We start from the raw sequence: 24,169 nt of genomic DNA, 5'->3' as shown, positions 1-24,169 counted from the left end.
AACAAGCCATCAATTCCAGCTGCCTGTGTAGCACCCTTATCAGGCCACAAATCAACAGCCACACAAACATCTGCTCCATTTCCATCGCTTTCTCCCTCTGCCTCGCTCAGTCTTTTACCCCCGCCGATTGTCGTGTTTTGATGGTGTGTCTGGCGAGGAGAAGAGAGGTGAGGCTGCGAGTCTTCACCACACCACTTAAGATAACCCAAGGGTAATAGTGTTTGCACATTTGAGAGAGAAATGAGGACAAATGCCAGGGTGGGTCATACATTCTCCTTCTGACCGGTTGTTTGACGTTGGAGTGTGAAATTGCACACTTCAGCTGAGGAGCGAGGATAGGAGGAGCGGGCAGGGCCCAGAGACTTATGAGATGTCCGCTGATTTTTAGCTATGAAAGAGGAGTGGGTGGATATCTGAGAAATCATCCTGCCTCATCATAACACCTCAGAATTGGTGCTGCTCATGATGTTTGAATGATTCTCAGGAGATATCTCAGTACCCTTGACACAAGCGACACTGTGTTTAATGCTGTGTATCTAGAAGCAGATTATTTCAGTTGGAAAATTGCTGAGTTACAAAAAGGTTAAAAATCCTTTAACTTTGGCACTGCTTAATGACATGCTTATCGCTGTCCAGGCTTTGCTTAGACATGTTAAAGCTCCAACAGGGGGAAAGAGGATTACTTTCTCAATATATCATTTGCCCCTGGAATAAATGTATCTGTAAACCCAATCCACATTAAGATGCTACACATCCCGATGTGATGCACAAACATTCACAACGCTGACATGACAGCGCAGCGAGATACCTGGTGTGATGTCCTCTGCTCATCCACTGTCACCGTCTCCATGGAGATATACGTGCCAATGTGGGCAGAATGTGATTTCGAATGCTATTCCCACCCATCACTGTAGATCCCCATTGATTGACAGTCTGACAGGTGAAAGTGATGGAGCAGCTAATAGCATGTCAGTAAACGTAAATCAAGGCTAATACCAGGCTCAATGGATAAGCGGATTGGCGGTGCGACTTGGGCTGCAGGGTCACCGACCCCTCCACAGGGTGGGGATTGGTACAATACAATATACATTTATCTAAGGCTTCCCCTGGTGAAAGTCAAGGTCAGGCACTGAGTCTATTGCAATTCTACAGTACCTGTCTATAGTATATCACACATTTTGATGTGAATGGACTGATATTTATAAGGGGTTTTGGTGTAGCAGGGTAAATAGTGAGCTATTATCACTGTTAATTCCAGTACTGTAAAAAGTACTCAGATTTTTTTGTTTTGCAAGCCCTGGTTTCTCGTTGCTGACGTACTGCGGTAAGTGTGTCGACTCATTTCCGTTTCCGGTGCTTGTGTGTTGGTAGCGTGTTGTGCTATTCTCGCTAAATACCAGTTACATTTGTTAGATTACAGCGGCCAACTGTCCACTAAACACTTATTCTTACAGTAATTTTGCCTAAGCACTCACAGTTCTTTCCGTCTTTTAGGGACTGCTGTTTAATGTCATAGTTTTTCAAAAGTTTTTGTAGCTAACGCTACAGTACTTTAGCTTAGCCATTAGCGACACTAGCTCAGCAGCTAGCGATGGCTTCTCCTTCTCCCTCTCTGTCTCTCCTACTTTCTCCTGCTCGATGTGTCAGATGTTCAGTTACTCCTCTGCCTCCTTTAACGGTAATGGTACGTGTAATAAGTGTAGTTTATTTTTAGACATGGAGGCGAGGCTCAGTGATTTAGAAGTCCGGCTCCGCACCTTGGTAGATCAGTCTTTAGTTACTGTAGCTAGCCAGTCCCCGGTAGTCGGTGTGGAACAGCCTGAGTTAGCCTGTGGTAGCCGTCCCACCAGCATCCCCTGAGCAGCCAGGAAGGGGTGGCTGGGTGATTGTCCGAAGGAGGAATCGTCGTAAGCATTCAAAGCCCACGGGTCATCACCAACCTGTTCACGTCTCTACAGACAGATTTTCCCCACTCAGCGACACACCCGCTGAGAAACCAACTCTGATCATTGGCAGCTCCATTTGGGAAACGAGAAGTTAGTGAAGCCAGCGGCCATAGTTAATAGTAGTAGTAGTAGCTCTTTTCTGCTCTTTTAGCTCACGCAAACGAGTAAATGCCACTCTAAATATCAGACTGGCTATTTGTCTCATGTCTGGTCTTTTGCTTGTTCACTCTCTCTTTTTCTCTTCCTCTGTTCCTCTGTCAACATCCTCTTTTTTGGTCTCTTTGCAGCCTATGCACTGATATCCATAGTGAGAATAGCGAGCTAGCTTCTTCCAAAGAACTTACATTGTACATGCTATACTTTTTGCTTCTTCTTTCTTCTTATAGTTTGCTTGCTGAGTCCTGTTGATTGTGCAGTAGCTGGCAAGTCAGTGTACCATCAAAATCATTTTGAAGCTGTTATTTTAAGATAAATTACTACATAATGTTGTTTTAATTAGATGATATTAACATGTGAGGAACATTTGCATTCCAGCAATGTTGTAGCAGGTTAGGGCGGTACTAATTTTAACTACCTCACATAATGTTGGGTAGTTTTATTTATAAATCTGCAACATATATAACAAGTTACATATAACATATGTTTTGCAGAGAAAATCTTAATCTGCAAAGTGACTAGAACCTATTGCTGTAAAATAAAATCAGTGAATAAAAAACTATAATATTTCACTCTGAAATGGTAGCATAAAATGGAAATACCTCAAATTTATATTTAAGGACAGTACTTGAGTAAATGTACTTCACCTTCCACCACTGGGTTATTCCTGAGACTGAGGGAGTACAGTAATACAATAGCAGAATTTCTTTGTAGTTGGAATAAAAAATAGGAGAATTTCATGGTTTAGAACACAAATACATCCATTTTAATTTGAGAAAAATACAAAAAGAAACCATGTACAATCTATGTACAAACTTTTTGTACAAGACAGTATATTTATCAGCAGATTATATTTGACAGAGTCAGGTAGATCAACTCAGCACCATCAAATAATCAATTTATCCATCATAGCTATAACACATCCAAACTAATTAGACTGCTATGTCAAACTCCTGTTTGCTGCAATGACGATGTGCCAACAAATCCTATCTGTGATACACAAGCAATGTCCTGAATTCTTCCTGAACTGATAGGCAGCCTAAACAATTAACAAAAATTGCAACTTTTCTTAAAAAAAAAAAAAGAAACATAAAAAATTGCTGAATGCAATTTTAATGTATTATTAAGACTTGAGACCCACCTCCCATCCCTGTAAGTATTATATGTTCTATTATATCTAGTACAATTCCCAGCAAATAAATTATTATAGTCATCCTTTACAGAAGAAAATAGATAACAAAAATAATGCAACATACTGTAACGGTAATGTATGATGCATCATAATCTTTGATTTGTTCAGTGGACAACAACACATCTGATGTTACAGGCATGGGCCTCTATGTGCATCTTTCAGTCATCCATATCTAACTACCCTACTACGGGGCTCCTATCTTTTTGCCCCATCAGGTTTCCTGAATGCCACTTGTCGCTATAGTGGGACTTCATATGGGCCCTCCTCTTGACCACTTGCACTGCCTGGCACTATACTGGCATGGAGGCATTGATGGCTTGGATGTTCTCCATGTCAGTACAAGACACCGTTCTCACAGTGGAAAACACTTGGACTCAGCTCCCTCAAAGTGAGCTTGTGTCCCTGAATGACTGAAGGATGCTTGCTCAACTAAACTCACCATGGCACTTCAAAAAACACTCTAAAAACTTTAGAGGTATACAATGCAAAGACCTAAAACATCTAACAGAGACATATGACAAGGTGTAGGAAGGAGAGACATCTCAGTCCAGTGTGTTGTGAATAATGCCAGCCTGAATGAATTTGCACAATGAGGGTTCACGTAGAAAAAGCACAGTAATCAAGTGTAATGAAAACAAATGGTGCATTACTTTGTGAGTTTATATTAATGCCAGTTTGCAGCATGTACTGTTTTATTTCTGAACAATGCTATGTTTAAGTACCTCAAAAAATACTCTGTAAACAAATAAAAAGCAGTTGTGGCAGATTGTGACAGATGACAAGCTGACAAAATGGAATGTAAACCCTTTAACAACACAAAGACAAAAAAATAAAATTAAGGATGTTCTCTCGTTTGATAACCTTGAATTGGTGCTACCTTCCATCTTTGTGATGGCTGATCCAACCAGATTGAATTCTGCCTCTCTTTACTACTTGTTTAATAGTTTTCGCATTCCTACAATAATCCAGCATCTATCATTTTCAACATACACATTTGTCTTTTTTTTTTCAACATAACAATCAGTTTGTCGATTCTATGTATAATGAGTCATAGCCATTATCAAATATTAATAGTTCCTTATTGTTCAGGCTAGCAAGTATGCCATTAACAGCCCAATTATACATACATTTTACTCACATATTTTCTGAAAAGAAATCTATTTGCTACAAAGTGTGACAACGATGTAATCACAGTTCAAAAGTTCACTTCAGGACAATGTGTATGAGGCTTCAGTATAGTTGCACCACACCCAATAGACAGACATAGAAGCTCAGATCATTTTGTTTGAAAAAGAAATGTGGTCTATATAATGGGTTGAGTTTACACAAACATATTTAGCACAATAATGTTCAGATATTCCAAAATTCTAACTTCTTTTTTCGAATTACTTTTCTTTACAGCCTATAGAGGAGAATTAATGCAATAAACAGACAGCATCTTCCTGTCATATTTGAAATCATATTTTGTGGAAAACACCTGCACACTGTGCTGTAGTGTACACTCTCTTCCTCCACACTAGGGACCTAATTTAGGTCAAACACACTCTGCTCTCCATCTGAATACAGCACTTACCCCCAATACTTAATTCCTTTATACCTATCTTTCCATCTGCATGTTTACAGCTAGGGATGCTTAGTAGTAGACACATTATTTAGTAGAGACAGCTCATCTGTGCAACTAAAAGAGGATTCAGATGAGCCTTAATTTATTTCTGCAAGCACTCAACAGAGCTGAGCTGCCAGGCTGAAGATGGTGGTTTCACAATGCAAGCTAGTCTAAGCTTTATTGGCTCCAGAGTGATGCAGTTTGTTCAAGAGAGTGCAGGGGGATAAAAAAATAATCGTTTGTTTTGGTACGATGTGAAATAAATGGTGATATAGTCAAACACAGAACCCTTTGATATGTTATTGTAATTAAAGATATTATTTGAGTCTTTATATCTCCTCTACTACTTTTCACTTGGTTCTTGTCTAGAAAAATAAGTACAAATTGATTATGTTCATGGATACAAAATAATTGTGTTTTAAGTGTATAAATCCAACTACATATTTGTGTGAAGTTTATGTATGAGGAGTATAAGGCTATCACCTCAATCCTCCATCACTGTCGCAGCTGGATTTGGATCTAGTCAGTGCCTAAACATGTGCACAATATACACGTCACACACAGGCTAGCATAAAAAAAACCCACAGGTTCCTCTTCAGTGTCCTTAATAGCAGTCTGCGGCATTGTTGCATTTCCACCCAACTATGTTTGAGCATTTCCCATGTTAGAGGACTGAACACAGCAGCTAAACTCCTCAGAGTTTTGAGGCGTGTGACATCTGGATTGGCAACAGAGAACATCCAAGCGCTTTACTGCCTCTGTGCCAAACCCGTGCCAGGCAGATGCTCTGATCAAAGGAGGACCCATTGATGCCCACTTTTATGCAATATGTGGCATTTCTTTCCTCAGACATTAACTTCTTGTAACAGACAAAACATTCAGAAAATACACCACTCTTCGTTGTGATCCCAATGTTGCCGCAGGTATCACGGCAAAGCGTCAATGGTGGGCACGCAGCTGCTGTTCGTGTTAGCTCAAACATAGTTGGGGATTTTGGTTTGGTTCCTGATGCAACATAATATTTTTGTTAGTAGATCCAAACCCTCTAGACTCTTCTACAGTTTTTTCCCCTATGACGTTCATTTATATCCCACATGCTGTTCCTTCAAAAGGTGCACTATCACATACAAGCTGATGGAGGAGGTGACAGCACTGATCAGCGCAACACCAGAAGGACAAGTGGCTGCAATGCACACATATAAACATAAAGCTTGTACATAATGTAAATGCTCCTGAACGCATGAAGGACAGGGTAGGTTGTCTTTCATCCATCTCATGTGTTCAGGTTGATCAACCACACTGCATCTGTTATAGAGGGGGCTCAGGCACAGATCATGCGATAGGAGCTTAAAACAGAGTCGCAGGCTTTATGATCTGATGTATCAGCAGAAGGAACAGGGTTCTCTGTCAGCCAGCAAACACCAATGCTGCACCATTCTCTGAGTTTTTAGACTACTGTTTTGCAAAATGAGTTTGTTATACAGGACTGGAATGCTCTCACTCAACATGACAAGTCAACAGTGAAGTAGCAAACCTTAAGCAATGGCATAATGTATAACAACGTAAAAACAAGATTAGTATGCCTCCGAAGCCAAGCAGCCCTCCCTCCCTTCTTTCCTCTCCTCAGCAACATTTTATTTGAGGGAAGAATATGATGGTTCCAGTTGTTCTATCAAAAGTAACTTCAGTTTTAGTGCAAATAGAACAGAAGCAGACAGGAGATATGAAGATGATGAACCCAGCTGACTTGACATGACGCATCTGGGCGGATCTTTGGGAGATGATATGATCAGTTTATCATTGCAACCCTCATCCTCCGATAACCAGTCACCTTAGCCATGGAGTCTGGTCACACGAAGAGGCGAACTATTGCAAAGAATTACAGGAAGTACTCTTTTTTTTTTATACTCTTAAAATAATTCCAAAAAGTGCTAGGGGGAAGGGGCTGTACAATCCTTATTTGATTGTCATTATGTACAACACTATGGATACATAAATAAATAAAACGATGTCCAAGAGCATGGAAGTAACATTAAAGGTATACACATAGGAGGTCCCCTCCAGTTTGGGTTCCTGTCCAGACCTTGATTAGAAGAATTAGTGAAGAGAAATGTGTCAGTCTTCAACATCCCTGTCCTCAGCATCACCCCTCCTCCACGGGTGATCTCTTCCCATCTCTTTTGAAAGAGCATACAGATGTCTGGTGAGTCAGCAAGAAAACCCTGTGTTCAGCATTCATCTTCAACTTCTCTGATTGGTGGAATCAGACTACTAGTGGATTTGTATTGGTTGACTTGGTTGGCCATGTGAGTGCTCATGGGCTTGATCTGAATGTTCCGTGGGTAGGCATTTTCTGGTTCATCTGTAAACCATTTCTTTTCTGAAGAGGACAAGGCGAGAGGGGAAGAAGAGAAAGCAGAGTTAGTTTGAAAAAGTATGCAGCATGGAATTATGTACAACCATACTGCCTCAGTTTAAGTGATAGATTTGCATGGCATTCTTTGTGATTAGCATCAAACCGTGAGATGCAGTTTAAGTTTGTGTTCTCCAAACACACTGGTGTTTGCATTGTGCCAATTTGAATGTCATGTTGTTGTCATGGTGGCATTGTCTAATGAAGTACAGCTGTGTAAGTAGATTAATTTTAGATTTTATTTTAAAACACCTAATATCCATTTTAGTTACAATAATTGTAAATTATAAACATAATTGTTGATTAAGTGTTACGGGGTTAGGTTGTAAAAAATGTTCTCAATTCCTCCTGTTATCTAGCCAAGCACAATGTTTGATTATTCCCCAGTTTTGAGAGAGATTTCTGATGCCATCTCAATACAACAAAGGAGAAGGGAATTCAGTTTGTGTTGCTCACAGCAACAGTGTCGCCAGATTTCAATGGAACTGTTTTCTACAAAGCTAAAGAAAGCTATTGAGATGGTTCTGTGGATTATCCAAACTAGGCTCCCTTTGAGGTGCAAAGTGAAAGCAAAGTGGTGCAGTTGCATATAAGTCAATGCAATGCAAAGATATTAGTGGAGGGCGCGAACATTTGCAAGTTTGCCTGCGGCTGCACAAATTGAAGTGAAGACACCTGGGCACAAGTTAGAAAAATCCTGCGTATCCTGAGGCTTTATGACTTCATTTACACACACACATGCCATTTGGTACCTATGTTGCTAGTGAACTACAGCCAACGCCGGGCAGCCGGTATTAGCTGTTTGACACAGAGACACTGTTTCTAGAAAGACATTGTAGAATTCATTTGTCATTTTAAATGCTGTGAGCACCACAAACAAAATTCCATTCACTTCCATTATGTTGGTGTGGAGGCAGAAATCTCAGAGATAAAAATGTCAAAACCTGGGGAAAAGAAATGTAACTATTTGGATAGCTTGGTACCACTACTGTTAAGGTAGAAAACCCTTTTTTGTAATTTGGAAGAGCTGACCCTTCATGCTAACTAATAACTAAACATTTCATAGTAAGCTTTCCTCCTGTGCTGACAGTCATATGAAAGAAAAGATTTAAAACATTTGGATATGTCATTTTGCAGAGAATATCTTCATGTTAGCGTAATTTATTTATTTTTCAACCTATGTTTTGTGTCTATGTGACTAAATGGGAAAGCGCAGCAGTCAACAGTGGCAAAACAGGGCTGCAGCAAAATCCTTGCGGGCAAATGCGCCCTGTCAAAGTACGTCCAATAATCTCCGTAGGGATCTTTTCCACAATGTTGTCAGAACAATCTGAGCCTTTCAGTGGCAAAAACAAGCACCTTAGTGGTCGTACTTTCAGGGGCAATTGCCCGCAAGAATTAGGTTGCAGCCCTGTTTCGCTGCTGCCAACTGCAGCATGCTCGCTCAATACCGGACCAATTTAAAATAAATGTTGTCCCAATTAGTCACATAGACACAAAAACATGGGAAAATGTTGTTCAGGTTGAAAAATACCAATGTTACCCTTTAAAGTACGCTACGAGAGCAACTGTTTCTCAGTGCGGTATGAGGAAAGGGAAGGGTGTATGCCAGCTGTCAGAACTTTGTAAACTCTCTCCCAGCACTTCACAGGCATCTGGAAATGCCATTCAAGATGTCACTTCCTTTTGGGTGAAGTTGTAATATCAAATTTTAACTTTGCTATGTGGAGCAAACCGTGTGTGTGTGTTCGCGTGCACACGTGCGTGAATGTGTGTTCACGTACATGCAGGCTTGCATGTGCGGAGATTCATTTGTGTGGGCTTGTGTGTGTGTCAGCAAGCTTAAGGCTGTGGGCCCGTGTGTTACAGCACAGACATTTGATGTGTAGAACTGTGCCTGAGGTGAAGCAAGATGTCTGCCATCTCTCTCCAGAGTCTGCTGCTGATACGGTGAACTTAGTGATGTCGCCTCAAACCACCATATCAGGTGCACAGGGTTACAAGGAGGGAACTTACAGACTCATATCCCCCTTCAATTTAGACTTTAAATTGGTCACACCTCCCACTTTCTTGGTGTGACCAATGGCACAGGGCTGGACACACTTTCTTAAAGTTCTGTGAAGAAGTAAGCAATTGGCTGCATCAGGGGGATTTGAATGAGTCTGACCTACATGTGAGCTATAATCTAGGTTTGTACAGTCCGGCAAACATGTTGTTACTCTGTGATTTATGCTGATGCTCAAACAATAACCTACTGTACTCAATGAGAGCATATATGACTTCTTTAAGTCTGCTACAGCTACAGTCATCTAATAGCATTCAATAGGAGGGAAGATGCGCAAACACACAGACCTCTCACACAATGCAAACCATTTCAAGTTGAAATAAATCATAAAAAGGCATGATAAATGATGGAAAGAAACAATGTGAAAAGGGATTTGTTTGGAGGAAAAGAAAACTCAAGTGAATAATTGTGGTAAAGGCACAAAGAAAGGGGGGGTTTTGTCTCAACCTCATGCAATGTGGAGATGGTCCTGATCATGGCAAGGAGGAGGCAGGAGCAGCAGACATTTTGCTTTCCAGATGAAAGCAAAACTTAAACTGAGGCATGGTTTACTTAAGATCTGAAGAACATAATAAATAAAACAAACTCCCCTTGTCATAACAATATCCACAGAGGACAAAGTTATGATCAGAACCCCAGGTAAAGGTTACTAAGTCATGCAGAATCGTTAACTTGCATACCTTGGCCCATTCTATTCATCCTTGTTGCACTTCAGAAAGAGAGGTAAGTAATCTACTGTAAGTGAGTAGTATTTACAGTCAATACACAACTGACAAATGACTACCAGTTCAACTAAGTTTTACATATTGTTACTACAGTATTTAGTCTATATCATACATCTTAATTTTAAGATGTATTGAGGGCGTATCAGCTACAATTTAATAATTAGTAACAAATCTGCATGCTTTTAAAATATGTCACAATTTCATAATTCAGTTACTTTATTCTCCCAGGTGAAAATTTCAATTCAAAGTGTATATTTTTTGCGGGGGTGGAGAATAAGGACTTTTCAACATGTATGTCAAAATGTTACACCAAATCTGAAATAATCTTATAATTGTATAAACAGAACAGGAAATAAGAGCCTGCTAAAGAGGGCTACCAACATGGACATGCAATAAAGCAGTACAGATGCACCATGAACAACAAAATATCAACACTGCTAATGAGCGATGGTCTTATGAGAAACAGCGTATCAGTAATATTAGCTAAATGTGATTTATCATCAATATCAGCTACAGTAGGTAAATCACAATACATTACATCCATGATCGAGGCGAACTGATCATGTGTGCTAAATGTGCACAAATCTCCAACAAACAACAGTTATTTACTACACATATGAGTTAGACACAAAACAACTAAATATTAAGACAGATACAACAGGTAGGCCAAACAACATACTGAATGTGTATTGTGTTGCATTATGTAATTTAATTTGGCTGTGCTTAAGGACATTTCCATAAGCTTGTTTCCAACCATAATGGCTGTGCCATCCAAACAAGTGGTTTTACCGTTTACAAAACCGCAGACTTTAATTTGTAAGAAAAGAGTCCCAGTAGTCTTTGACTATAATAAATGAGACCAGCTTTCCACAATGTGAGTTTAACTATTTGGTAATGCCATGTTGTGATTGCTGTGATGCGAGAGTGAGGACCACATGCAGATGATTATGAATGAAACGCACAAACACTGGCACATGGACGCAGAGCACACATCAAACAAACAAAACCACAAACACACAAAACACAGTATTTCTCAGTGCATGTGTCACCACAGTCTACACGCAAACACACACGCGCACACACACGCACACATACACACACACAAGCACACCTATAATATGCAGGTCAGGTATAAAACACTAAACATGCAGACTAAAACTCTACAGGACATGTGAGTGCACATACTTCTGTTTGTCGCGGGCCTCCCGGGTCTTACTGCTGCGGTTCTGCCGGTTGGAGGGAGGGATGGAGTGGACGGAGGAGCTCTTTTTGCTGGAGGAATGGGAGGAGTGGGAAGAGTGGGACAAGCTTGTCCGGGACTGGCCTGCGTTGTGGTCAAACTGCATGAGGCAGAAGATCAGGTCTGTGGGCACGAGCTCAAACTCATACGGTGGGTTCGTGATCACATATCTGGCCAGAAAACAAATGTTAGAAAACTGTTATGAAACTTTCATGATCCTCATGGGGCAACACTAAATAGTGAAGGGTACATCAAAGAAAGAAAGGCATATATTGGCTTTACTTTGTTATTAGCATTTGAAGGAGCGATATGGGTGAATGGTTGAGAAAAACATTATCAAAACTTTATGATGTGTAAAATTGTATGCTTTGTAATAAAAGGACTTAATGTATGACTAAGAATTTGATTTATATTAGCATACATCATACATCATCAATTATGTAGCATAATTAAAGCAAGAAATTAGAAAATAGAAAATATACTGTAATGTACTATATTTTCCATGTACAAATTAGAGGATTTTGACTATTAAGAACAACATATAAAAAACACTGCATATACATATAATGGAAATTAACATAATTAAAAAGAGGCAATGTCATGTATATTACATAAATAATGTGTGCAGGAGACATACTATATATCTATTTAGCAAGGCATAATTATGTTTAATAGTCAAGAACAATTCTCCACCTTATTAGATGGCTCTGAGCAATATCTACTCATTATACAGATTATTGTCAGTCTTATATTTTATTCTATTTTATATTTTTATATTTCATTTAGTCTAGTTTAGTTTTTGTGTGCACTTTGGCCCTGTAATTGTACTTGGGTCTCATCTACTTCATTTATTGCTGTGATTTATGTGAAGTAGCTGGTGTAACACTGCAATTATTTCTTGGGATTAATAAAGTACTCCCTCAATAACCCTAATTGCTACTTTTATTACATCAAAATATTAATTTTGACACAGAATGAAGGCAGAAATTGTACCGTTTTGTACACCCGCTTGGTGCATTGAGATGAGCGTCTCTTAATCTGTAGATTCCAAAACACAGCATGTTGTACGTCTTCAATGCTTTACAGAACAAATCTCCGTAGCAGCCGCCATCCTGATAAGCAACAGAACAAAGGCACCATCAGTGAGTGGTGGGTCAGCCTGATGAACTGGATCAGTGATCGTAAATGTAATTCTATGTAAATTTGTTGTGAAAATTCAACGTTCTGCATTGCTGTTGGCAGTGCAGACTGTAACAATGAGCAATGTTAAATGTAAAATTATGCCATAATTCATCCAAGAACAAACAACATTGCTTCAGCATTGGAAGTTCTTTAAAACAACAAAAAAAACTGTAAAAACAATGCTGGAGCCAATTAAACTTGGAATTTCCCTTGGTGGTATCCATTGTTCTCTTTAAAACCCTCTTCTCTCTCCGCCCACTAAGGCCTGCTTTGCGTGAACACTGTTCTTCACATCGGATTAAGGACTGCAAGGAGCGGAGGCGGCCAGATGTGCGCTGCTGGGTAGTGCCAAAACGTGTCATCTCTACTTAAACATCCACTTACCCCCAAGTCGGCAAATGGCCCATCGTAGAGGGCTAGCTGGGCGACGCGACACCTGTCTCTATTGGCCAGTGTCTGCGGTGTGCTGTAGCCTCCTCTGAGAGCATTCTCCTCAGCCAACAGGCCCTCCAGCTCTGGTGTGGCTCCCCCTGTGACCAGTGTCCGAATCAGCGTGAGGATGTTATCATTGAAGTATGTCTGGGGAGAGGAGAGAGGGGATATCTGTAAGCAGATGCCATTAGAGTCACAAGTACACAGGTGGCAGATGTGGGATAAAGCAAGCACAGCCCTGTTATGTCGACCCTCAAACCTCCGCCTGTCTTTTCACAAAGAAATGAGTGAGGAAAAAGATTACAGAGGTCTTGTGTGTCACCTACATATTTTCTTATAAACTCCTGCTAAGATATTTTTTTTTTTGTAAACTGGGTAAACAAGCCTCATAAAGTAAAGGTTTAACATATATACATTTATCAAATTTGAGAGAAACATGGTCAAACTATGACATTTTGATAATCATAGTAGATCAAGTGGGATCATTATGGAAGAGATATAGAAGTATCAGCTTTTTCCCCTAAGCTATCAGACTCTTAAACTCTAATTTATCCTCAACACCGCTCCATTGATTTTAGTTTATTTCTGTTACCATTTTTCATAATTGATTCTTTATTAATGCATATTGTCTGCTATGTAGCAGAAGGGAGTTATAAAACACAATTTAACTCTATAACTTGTTATATTGGGACAGTAAACCTACCTACTTACCTACCTATCATCATGTTAAATAAAACAGGTACTTGAACACAGCACTATTCTTTCCTGTAGGAACACTGTTCTAAACATTGTATGATGTCCGCTTCCCTTCTGAAACAACGATTTGACTGCGCTCTGCGGGTGTCAGGTTCTCTTGTCCTTCAGGCCGATCAAGACCTGTTTTTGCAGAGCGTGAAGATAGCCGATGTCATTCGGCAGCTGGGCCAGAGTGACAGCTCCTCTCCCCGGGCCCCTGACAGGCCTGCAGAGCCTCATGATGGATGAGCACTGTCCATTAGCTGGCTTCACCTCTGACCAGTGCCAGACTACAGCTGACGCCTGCTCTACTCCCTGCTCAGCTCGGCTCCTCACGCCCCTCTAACCCCTCGCTCACTGAGAGGGCTACTGGAATTAAGCCATCACAGCACCAAAGGGAAAACCACAGCTGGTCATGGGAGGGGGGAGAGGAAAAATGAGGTATAGAGGAGAATTTTTCCACCCCAACCTTCTCCTTTATCTTATCTCCAGTGCAGCAATGACATTGTCAAAAGATGAAAGACTGTTTCTTTGGCCTGTTACAGCCAAGCTTGTGTCATCGCCATTAAGATAACCTGCAACACTTACTTCGTTAAAACATCCAATGAGGCTCTTGAAAATTGAATTCATAATACCAAAGATGAGGACTGATGCCAACAATTTCCCTTTTGATGTCAGTGGAGCTGGCAGGCAGGTATGATGAATGTACTGTACCGTTACATTTACCAACTTCTGCCTACTTGAAATGCCACAATCAGTATCTACTGAAACTCATTGCTGAATGCACCCCATTTTTCAATACTGGGGGAGCAGTAGAGAAAATAATCTCTTAGTCTGAGACTATTGTATCTACTTTTTCATGGTAACTACTGATGTGTCTGAAAAATGATTTCTTTTGTTACCATTAACTTGAGTATTTGAAAATAGGTTTCTAATTGAATGAATACAATTGTTTATCAAATTGTAGAGTCACAACCACAAGCAAAAGAAAACATATGAATTCACTACATTCTGGGGTTTATACCTTCTAAAGTTTTCTCAGGTCCATCCTTTAAGTTTGACTCTCTTCGAAGTTGCTCACCTCTTTCCCTCATCCTGAAGTTTCTACCAGTGCAACACCATGCAATTGTTACCCAGTGGGCACAGCATCTCTATGTACTTTGTGTGAAACTTCTCTTTCCTTTCTCTTTTTGAAATTCTGAATATCACTCGACAGTAGCATCCAAACACAGAATAATCAGGAAATTTTAATTATAAAATGTATTGCCAAATGTGAGATTTTGAAAAGCGATTTTGTGGTTTTGAAAAACACTGCAGACACAGCGAGTGTATGGTGTGCTTGACAACCCACCGCGCTCATCAGGGAGTCAAGTACACTGACAGCGAAGGCGGTGCCGCAGGCGAAGGGCTGAGTGAGGTACAGCTCTGTGTCTGGGTCGTCATCATCATCTTGGTCCAGGAACTGAACGTTTGAGTCGTTCACTGAGAGAGGGGAGAGAGGGAGTTAGAGACGGGCATTGTGAAGAGGCATGAGACAAACACACACACACACACACACACACACACACACACAAACACCAACACACCTGAGAGGTCAGAAATATAGAATTCTTCGTTTATAATAAGTTACATTTGGGGAAATTTGGATATACCATGATACTAAAAACACATACGTCTCAGGTATATAGGTATTGATCCAGGATTTGAGCTTCTAATATAATGTAACATTAGATGTACATTATATTTTGCTTCTACACTACAAGATTAAAAGTAACTTTATTTCTTCTCCAAACAATTGACATGTTTTTGATTGACCCTAAAACACAGTTGAATGAATTACCTTTCAGTCAGGCTAAAAAAATTAATGAAATCTATCTATCCATGTACTGTATAATTGTTTGGAAGGTGAAAAAAGTGTTTTTGACATTTTGGAAATAATTCAGCATTTTGAATATTCAATCTACTGTAAATCACATGCAGGGTGCATTTCATACATTTAGACAAACCACGTCTTAAGGAGAAAATATTTAAGTATATAATGCATACACAGTGATAACCATTGTAGAAGTCCCAATTATGAATCAATAATACATCTATGCTTTACAACCTCAGTAGCCAAAGTAGCTTGATCTTTTTTTTTTTTTATTACGGCAACACAAAAGTACATATTGTATATATTGTAACAAACAGAGACAGTGACCAGTCTGGACTGTGTAGCATGTATAAGGAATAAAATTATTATTTATAGTCATATATGTATGTCTTGATTTATCTAGTAAACATGGTAAAAGTGAGACTTCAACAATGGCTACTAAGTCACATGAGAAAACCATGCACTTATAAACTCATGCTAAGTTGTACAGAGTTTTCCTTGATGAATGTGTTTGTCACATTATCACCTTTAGAGATATACATCTCAAATATTTACCTTTGCCCTGAAAGTCAAATTAAAGCCAGGTAACAACACACTTTTTTATCTCGTGTTTAATAATAATAATACATTAGGTCTGCTAAATGAATTAAATGGCACAGTGTGAATGGAAACTGAACCAAAACTGAAATAACAGAATATTTTTTGTCTCACATACATGGCATAATTGGTAAAATAAAAACACTAAGTGCTCCCTATGGTGTGTGTATTTTTCCTAGTATTGCTAGCAGCAGTGGGCAGTGAAGGGTCTATGAACCAGCATTGTGCTAAGAAAGATCATCACACAAGTTTTTGTTTGACTCCTCCAATATCTGAGCTTCACAGATATGTTCTGGAGGAGAAAAAAAGAAACTGGAAAATAAAATTTAAAAATAAATAAACAGCTTAAAAGATGGTTTGATCTTAGTTTTTTTTGTTTTTGATATTTGATTTCTTCCCAGGCTTCCTGTGCACTGTGGAACAGAAATGTCAGTCAAAGAGACAAGGGGCTGATGCAAACGGGCCTGGGCCAAAGGAGTGAAGGGGTGGGGGGGTGTGGTTGATGTGTGTGTTTGGAGGAGGAAGGGGGATGAGGGGCGGGGGATGAGGGTGTTGCTATGAAAACAGCCACAAGGACAGACTGAGCATGATCAAAAGCCTAGTGATGCTCTGCAAACGCAACTGGAGGGGGAAAAAATACCCCAAAAAGAAAAAAAAAGAAATCATTAAAAAAGGGGCCAAAACAAGACAGTCAATTTCAACCAGAACGAAGAATAAAAATGTGTTCAAAGTGAAGCCATGGGAGCAGTGAGGGCCTTGACTGCAGCCAGATAAATCAAGACAAGCTGCTGAGGAGCAGAGCGCGGCGGAGCGAGGGAACTAACGGCAGCAGAGGACAAAGGCTCGGCTTACCCAGCTCTGTTATCATTTGTATGTTGGTTCCACTTTTTTTTTCCTGACTGAGTGGAACCAATGGCAGTAGTTTGCCAGGTTTAGCTAATGGTGATGAGACAGCGCAGGGAGGAGGAGAAATGGTGTCGTTATTGAAACAGTTTCAAAGACTGCAACAAAGGCAATTCGCTATCTCGGCCACTTGTGTCAACTCTGGAATTACTCTGAGACATTCATGGTTGCCCAGTATCTAAAAGTAAAGCACCCTGGATTAGACTGCACAGTAGATTCAAAGCCAGAGCTGTCAACTGCGTTACACGACTACATCAACAATAAATTATTTCATGGTAAGACAGTGAAAGGGATAAACACGGTCTTATCCGTAAACACACCTACTTTACACGTCACGCAACCAAAATTGATCATGCAACTCAGATGAGGCATGTTTGTATGTTTCAACTTGACTTTAATCTGCTCCTGGCACTGTAAATTGAACATATGACAATGTAATTACTGTATATGGTTCCAGCGAGACATGCAGCCACTCTCTTCTCTGCATGCTCTTACTTCTTCCTTTCACCGAAAGGACAATGTTATCACATCTACTGTTGCTGTAGCTGTGAAATTCGTTAGCTACGAGCAAGCAGAGGTACAACACTCGGAGCGTCTGGCATTTGAGTCCTGGACAGCAACCAATGACTCCAGCATGGATAGCATCTAGTTTTGATGATTACATAGCAGCAGACTAATGGGAGAGGCTCTCTACAGGTAATGGCTGGCCTGGTTACAAGTAACATTAGGTAGCTCCTTTCTCTTTCTGGCCTTTTCTTAGCTGGCCTCATGCTCCATTGCTCCCTAATTGGGTCAGGGGAGACAGAGTAGCCGGTCTCTGCTGCTTTAGAAGGCCCCTCAGAGATCTGAAAGTTTCATGAGTCCCCACCACCAGTGGGAATACAGCCACTGCCATTGTTATTAATAAATGGACCCATTTTGCAACCAAGGCAGTTTTTCCCCCCCTCTACCTTTTCACTCTCTTTCCTCTTACCTTTTTTCCACTCTCCCCCTCTCCATCAGGCTGAGTTTCTCTTGTGCATTAGTTGACAAATTGCAGGAGATGTAGCTATCGTCCTAAAAATCCCCGTCTGACATCCTCAAGTTACAGTGGTCCACATTGTCCTCAGATCAAAGATATTTCCCAGTCCCTGCAGCTAACATTATCACCACTTGACCACCACTTTAAAAGCTAGCCAGATCCAATAATTCACATACGAATATGAACTTGAGTTGGGCAAAGCTACAACACCATGAAAGGGAACAGAAATTCCACACAAAGCAGTCCTAAATCCATTTGACCTTGAATGAGTTGAAATGTTTGTTAGCAGCATGATGCTTAAGTCTTATTATTGCCTCTATATGTGCCTGTGTCTGCGAATGAATAATGAGTTGATCTGAGGTTATTGGGAATGGCATGCAACATTTGCATTTGAGGTCAGTGGGAACAGTTTTACCTAGCTCTGTGATGATGGGGATGTTGGATCCGGTGGTGACAGAAGCCTGACGCACAAAGCCATGTACTGGACTGCTGTCTGGAGATGACCTGTCCATTCCAGGAGGCGTGAAACCTGAACACCACATACAGATTCACAGAAATAAGCAAAAAACATAACAGGGTGGCATTTAGAGATCTGAACATAAAAGTATTGCATTTTCTTCTAGGTTAACAAAAATACAGTTCAAGCAAAAACCTACACGTCTCATAAGTGTTTTACTACAGATGTATCATAAGGACGCGACCTGGAACTCAACACCATTATATAAAGTGCATGTCAGCTCACTCAGCAGTTGTTGATGTTTGCTTTCTGTGTCATTCAAATGTGTGGATTGACAGTAAAACAAGGAAGAAGGAAAAGAAGGCTAAGTGAACAAGGCACCTGCCTAGAAATTGAAATATGGATACTGTGCTTTTAGGGGTCAGCTAAGACATATTTAGCATTCACATCTCTCCATCAACGGGCAGACATAAATTTTATATGTTGTTCATTTTGTTACAATAAAATTGGTGAAGTGGATCCTGAAAACCTTTTATCGGAAATGGCGTGGCTGAGAACCATGAAATACAAGTGCAAGTGACAAGAGTATGAATTCACATGACTTCACATTTTTGCATTTCCTCAAAGTGACAAGTAAACACCTTAAATCTGTAATGCTATATGCATAATGCATCAACTGTGTTTTGACATCCATCATTTAGTGCTGACTACAGCAAAATGCCAGCTTATAGTGCCACCACCAAAGAAACCTAATGCAGGGAATATATTCAGGTCACAAAGTTTTAAAAGGATTGCAGATTCTCTATGGATGTGTGTGTGTGTGTGTGTGTGTGTGTGTGTGTGTGTGTGTGTGTGTGTGTGCGCCTTTCCTGTCAAGAAACTCAATGAGCTGCTTACATTACAAAAGAGATCTCCCAGCCCTTTGCAATAGAAAAGACACCAAATAGTTTAGTACACAGCAGGAAGCACACACTGAACTGAAGCATGGATAATCATAACTCTTGTTATACCAATTATTGAACTTGGAAATAGCAGAGGTTTGACATTTTGAGTCAACCAGGGAGCACAAGCTCAGACTGTGCGAACATCATTTTGTCGATGTCCATAAAGGATGATGTTTACTCCACTGGAGAGTGACGGCAAGTTTTAGGATACTGCCTCTAAAACACTGCTCGTATTGTATCATAGCGAACATGAAGACAGTACAGAGCTGTAGAAGAACAGCTTCCGTTCCGTGTACAGCAGAAAGCGATTGTTGGTGTACATGAGGCCTGCTGCTGAGCTGCTTTCAAAACCTGTTAGGTTACAAACAGCTCAAAAGTTGTTGGTGGTGAGCTCCAAACAGAGAGCTGTATGTCTTCCTAAGACGGAGCCAGAGTTCTGCAACGTCAGAAGAGCTCAAATGTGTTTATCTCCCTGAACATAGTTCTTCTAAAATTTTATAAATGAAAGAAATTTATTCTTCCATGAAACATTCACATCTGACACATAAAATACTCTTGTACGTATCTATTTATACAATTAAATCTTAAGACTGTGTGCAAAACATATAACAGTTATACTGCCTGAATCCTCTTCATTTAGAAAAGAAGTTTTTTCTAACTGGATTTCATAATCGGTATATGCCTGTACTGTTACATTTTGGCAATTAATGGATGATTTCCTGATTGCCTCAAATAGGGAAGTCAGAGTTTGAAAACCAGGCTGATCAAGCACAGTGTCTCTTCTTCTGGCGGTTTGTTGGTATTGTGAGGCTGTAACCTCGTCTGTTCAGCTACAACGTACAATAGACTGCAAGTGAGATCTGGGTTACATACCCCCTCATCCCTGTAACCCCCCGGGCACAGCTATTCTCTGTGGTTGACTACATGCTACAGCAGCTGTGAGAAGCTCTCCCCCAGGAAAGTGCATGTTTATTTATTCATTTGCACCTTCTTGTTTTAAATTCCACAGACAGTGTCTGAATGGGAGCATCGCTAGGAGGAAGGAATCCCCAAAGCAATACCTATGATACAATAACAGCGTCTGGGCTATGTGTGTGCGTTTCCTTGTGTATGCATGATTGCATGTCACTTTGGTGTGTATGTGTGTTTTCTAAAGTGAAGTACTTATCACTGAAATGGGTGGTTGATGTAAGACCCAATTATTGATGACAATAGGCTCCATCCATCGACCCTGTGAGAGGATACAGGCTAGTGGGCTTCCATATTGAGGTGGCTTTCTGTGAATACTACTACCCAGAGCGGCATGCTCTAAGATTTACCCCTGCTTATTGTTCCTCGGTGGCACTGCTATCGACAGCACATCACTCACTCAAGGCTGGAGAAATAACAGCATTGGCATTCACCTAAAACATGTGGAAGTGCTCTGCACTAAAAAATAATGGCCTCTTGGACCTTCAACTTTGATTTGTATTTACAACAGTCACTGTGGTGGCACTAAATAGTACTGAGCTCAAGGCATGTCATGCCTTTCGAGCTAATCATAAACTGAGGATTACCTGTTTGGGGATGTGCGAGGATAGATTGCTTTGGCATGGATGTCTGTGTGTGTGTTGTTTGTGCAAACCAACGTGTACGCGCATTCCAACACGAAGGTGCATGCGTTCATGTGTCGCTGTTTTGTTGTGACTAATGAGGAGCAGCTGAATTGGCCTGCCTGGTGATTTGTACTAGCTGCTTAATGATGATGAGGCCTGATGGGATGCCAGGTTCATGTGTTTGTCTGCAAACATCAACAATCTGTTCCAGACGATCTGCCAGACACCAGATCAGGGGGAACAACATCAAGTGACACAGTCATGTTGATTACATCATTAAAAAATATTATCAAGGAGGTTTAGCAGCATGTAATTACCAGGGACAATGAAATCATCAGAAAAATGATGTGGCGCAAACCCTCTTCAAGGGCTTGATGAAGCAATCAACAGAATGTTTTGTGTGTGTACTTCTTCAGGAGTTACAGTAAAGTCAGTTCATACATGCCACTTATAACAAACTTGTGGAGTGTATCAATTAAGAGCTCTTAGCAGACTCTGTGTTTGACAAACTACATCCGTCCCTCCTGTGTGGCCTTCTCATTCCCCCTCAAATCTTTTCCTCTCTTCTTTGACTACTGTCTTTCCTCCCTGCCATAACCTGTCCCCTTTGGGCAGCAGTGCACATGGAGTCTAATAGGACGCTCCTTACCTTGGGAATTAGCCTGTAAGACCCCAATGCTGTCATCAAACTGCATAGATTTGATGTTGAGTGATGCCAAGATGCATTCCTTATCCTGCAGTGAGGCATCTTCGATATTGTTCTGATTGGCTGACAGTATTACGCACATGTCGCAGAGGTTGATGTTGACAGCCCTTAAATCTGCCCGACTTAATGGTGTACCCTTCAGGGTGAGGAGAACAGAGAGAAAAAGCAAGACAGAGACACAGAAAGGGAGAGAGAGAGAGAGAGCAAAATGCAGAGAACAGACAGACATAGGGGAGAGAAAAACAAATTTAAGAAGTGAGCGGAGTGGAGCTTTGGGAAATTAGTTAACAAGTATTCTTGTTTTGAGGCGTTGACATTCCACTGATCTAACTGGGCATTGGAGAATCAGAGACATGGACTAATCTAAAGGCTAGCTTGTGCTGAGGGCTGTGTTTGGGATTCTCCTCTGATCATCAGTCAAGCCAGGCCTAACAAGCTCTAAGGCAGGCAAGCCACGCCATCTGCGATGGGCGCTGCAGCTACAACACACATAAACTCCATTTTAGATATATGCGGCATGTGTCACCGCTCTGGACGAGGGGGGTTGTCCACGCTCTCATGGAGTGATCATTCAATTGAGTAATGTATGATCAAATTAAACTGACAATCCCTCACAGGATTTCAGTGTGCATGTAACTCAAAATGTCAATGCCTCGTTAGTTGAACAGAGATTCTGGTTTAAATGTGTCTCCTATGGTGGTGAACTGGTACACTCACAGGTAAGATGGAGACCTTGGGGAAGTTGTGTAAAGTCTCCCACTCTCTCCGCAGGTAATCCAGCGAGCCCACAAAAACTATAGGCTTTAGCTCGTGGTAATGGAAGTTGCTGGCTCTTAAAGGCATCACCAAGTTTCGCAGCCCCACTAAAGCGGACGTGACATCCCCAAATATACAGACCACCACATGGCCGCTCAGCACTGTCATGGAGGCTTCACTCCGGGTCTGCAGGGAACAGAGGGAAGGGGGAGAAGAGCAGAGAGCAAGGATGAGAAGGAGTGCAGACAGGGAGAGGCAGAGACACACAGAGACAAACACAGAATTACAGAATAGAAATTAGTGCTGTTAACAGGTTAATGAGCACAAGGTAACAAATTCTAGTTTAAAAAGTGCGTAAAAGTCTTTTATAAACTGTTACAAACCCATATTAAATAGTTTGTTAACCAAGTGTATAGTTGAATTATATATTTAATCCACCATTAAAGCATTCTACTTACTACTTAAACATAAACAAAAGTTTGGTTAACCACTATTCTGTTTATAAGCAGTTTATTGGATAATCAGAAATATGAATTTCACAGAACAAAAACAAGAACAAAACATGTGTTGTTGTTTTGTCAAAGGGCAGCTGATTCAATCAGGCTGAGAATGCAGTTTGTAAGATTTTAGGCACCCTGTCATAAATCAGAGAGGTATACATAAACAAAGCTCCTCTATTGTATTAAGTTCATGATGAAAAAGAACAAAGCAATGACCTGTTTTTAAAATCCGTCGCCTGTCGCACCAGCTTGATGTGCATTCTATTACAAGTATACATTAAGAAGACTTAATGCTACCACCAGTCAGTTTGTTGATTTGAGAAATGGGGTAAAACTAAGAGGAACAAGGGACCAGTGTTGCAAATTGGCTCATACTTTCAGCTGATTGCCTGATCTGGTGGCAAACACTGATTATCTTTGTATCTAGAACATTTTTGGTGACCCAACCAAGTGAGAACTAACAAGTCTAAGTACAATCTTTAAAGAGCAACAGAGTCCCTAGTATATTGGTCAGACAAAAGCAACAAATATGCTTCAATGTCTTTACTATACTATTTAGGTGGCTGTGTATTCTATTTTACATTATATTTGGAAAAAAATTATACCACAACCTAAATGCTTACAAACTGCCTTGTTGAAACACCTGAACAAACCCATGCGTGGAGTGTTGAAATGCTGTTCACAGATCCTTGGTGGATATATAAAATAAAAACAATAAAACTCACCTTGAAACAACAGAGAGGCAGTGAGAGAAATATCAATACATATTAGTATGTGATTGTGTTACTACAATATTGAGGGGAAACGTTTGCTCCTGAGCATACTTACTTTAACTTCTGTTTTATATTGCATAATCTATTATATTTCAGAGGATTGCAGTTACACAGTTCTTCCCTCACTCACCAGGATGACTTTTTCGATGTCCTTTGATGGGCACCAGTGAAACATCCCTGTCGAGTCATACCTCTTCACGTTCATGTCCATGCTCTCGATTTGCTCATTTCCAGGAATTAGAAGGGGGTCGTGTCGACTGAAAAAACAGAACATTATAGTCATGTTCAGTGTTGGGCAGTTACTGTAATAATATCACTTTTCCCAGTAACTGAGTAGTGTAACTAATTACTT

General features: G+C 40.5%; 1 protein-coding gene across 9 annotated transcripts in view; it reads right to left on the bottom strand.

The window, feature by feature from the left end:
- Window positions 1–2,842: 2,842 nt before the first annotated feature.
- Window positions 2,843–24,169, bottom strand: part of kcnma1a (potassium large conductance calcium-activated channel, subfamily M, alpha member 1a) — a 149,209-nt gene continuing 127,882 nt past the window's right edge. For 3 of the 9 annotated variants that reach the window (XM_038736864.1, XM_038736865.1, XM_038736866.1), the window contains 11 exons: window positions 23,948–24,074; window positions 22,506–22,730; window positions 21,732–21,924; window positions 18,502–18,615; window positions 17,015–17,098; window positions 15,044–15,174; window positions 12,910–13,104; window positions 12,337–12,455; window positions 11,289–11,513; window positions 10,059–10,087; window positions 2,843–7,280 (listed from right to left, as the gene is read on the bottom strand). In XM_038736864.1, coding sequence (XP_038592792.1) covers window positions 7,129–7,280; window positions 10,059–10,087; window positions 11,289–11,513; window positions 12,337–12,455; window positions 12,910–13,104; window positions 15,044–15,174; window positions 17,015–17,098; window positions 18,502–18,615; window positions 21,732–21,924; window positions 22,506–22,730; window positions 23,948–24,074 — 1,594 coding nt within the window. In that variant the 3' untranslated portion in view covers window positions 2,843–7,128. The remainder of the gene's footprint in view (window positions 7,281–10,058; window positions 10,088–11,288; window positions 11,514–12,336; window positions 12,456–12,909; window positions 13,105–15,043; window positions 15,175–17,014; window positions 17,099–18,501; window positions 18,616–21,731; window positions 21,925–22,505; window positions 22,731–23,947; window positions 24,075–24,169) is intronic. The other 6 variants (XM_038736860.1, XM_038736861.1, XM_038736867.1 and 3 more) reach the window with 3 other exon arrangements.

Source organism: Micropterus salmoides, unplaced genomic scaffold (genome assembly GCF_014851395.1).
Source record: "Micropterus salmoides isolate LMB-PRFRI ecotype aquatic unplaced genomic scaffold, ASM1485139v1 Ms_hic_scaffold_22, whole genome shotgun sequence".
Classification (NCBI taxonomy): domain Eukaryota; kingdom Metazoa; phylum Chordata; class Actinopteri; order Centrarchiformes; family Centrarchidae; genus Micropterus; species Micropterus salmoides.
Note: the sequence above shows the minus strand (reverse complement) of the source record. Positions and strands in the feature narration are given on the sequence as shown.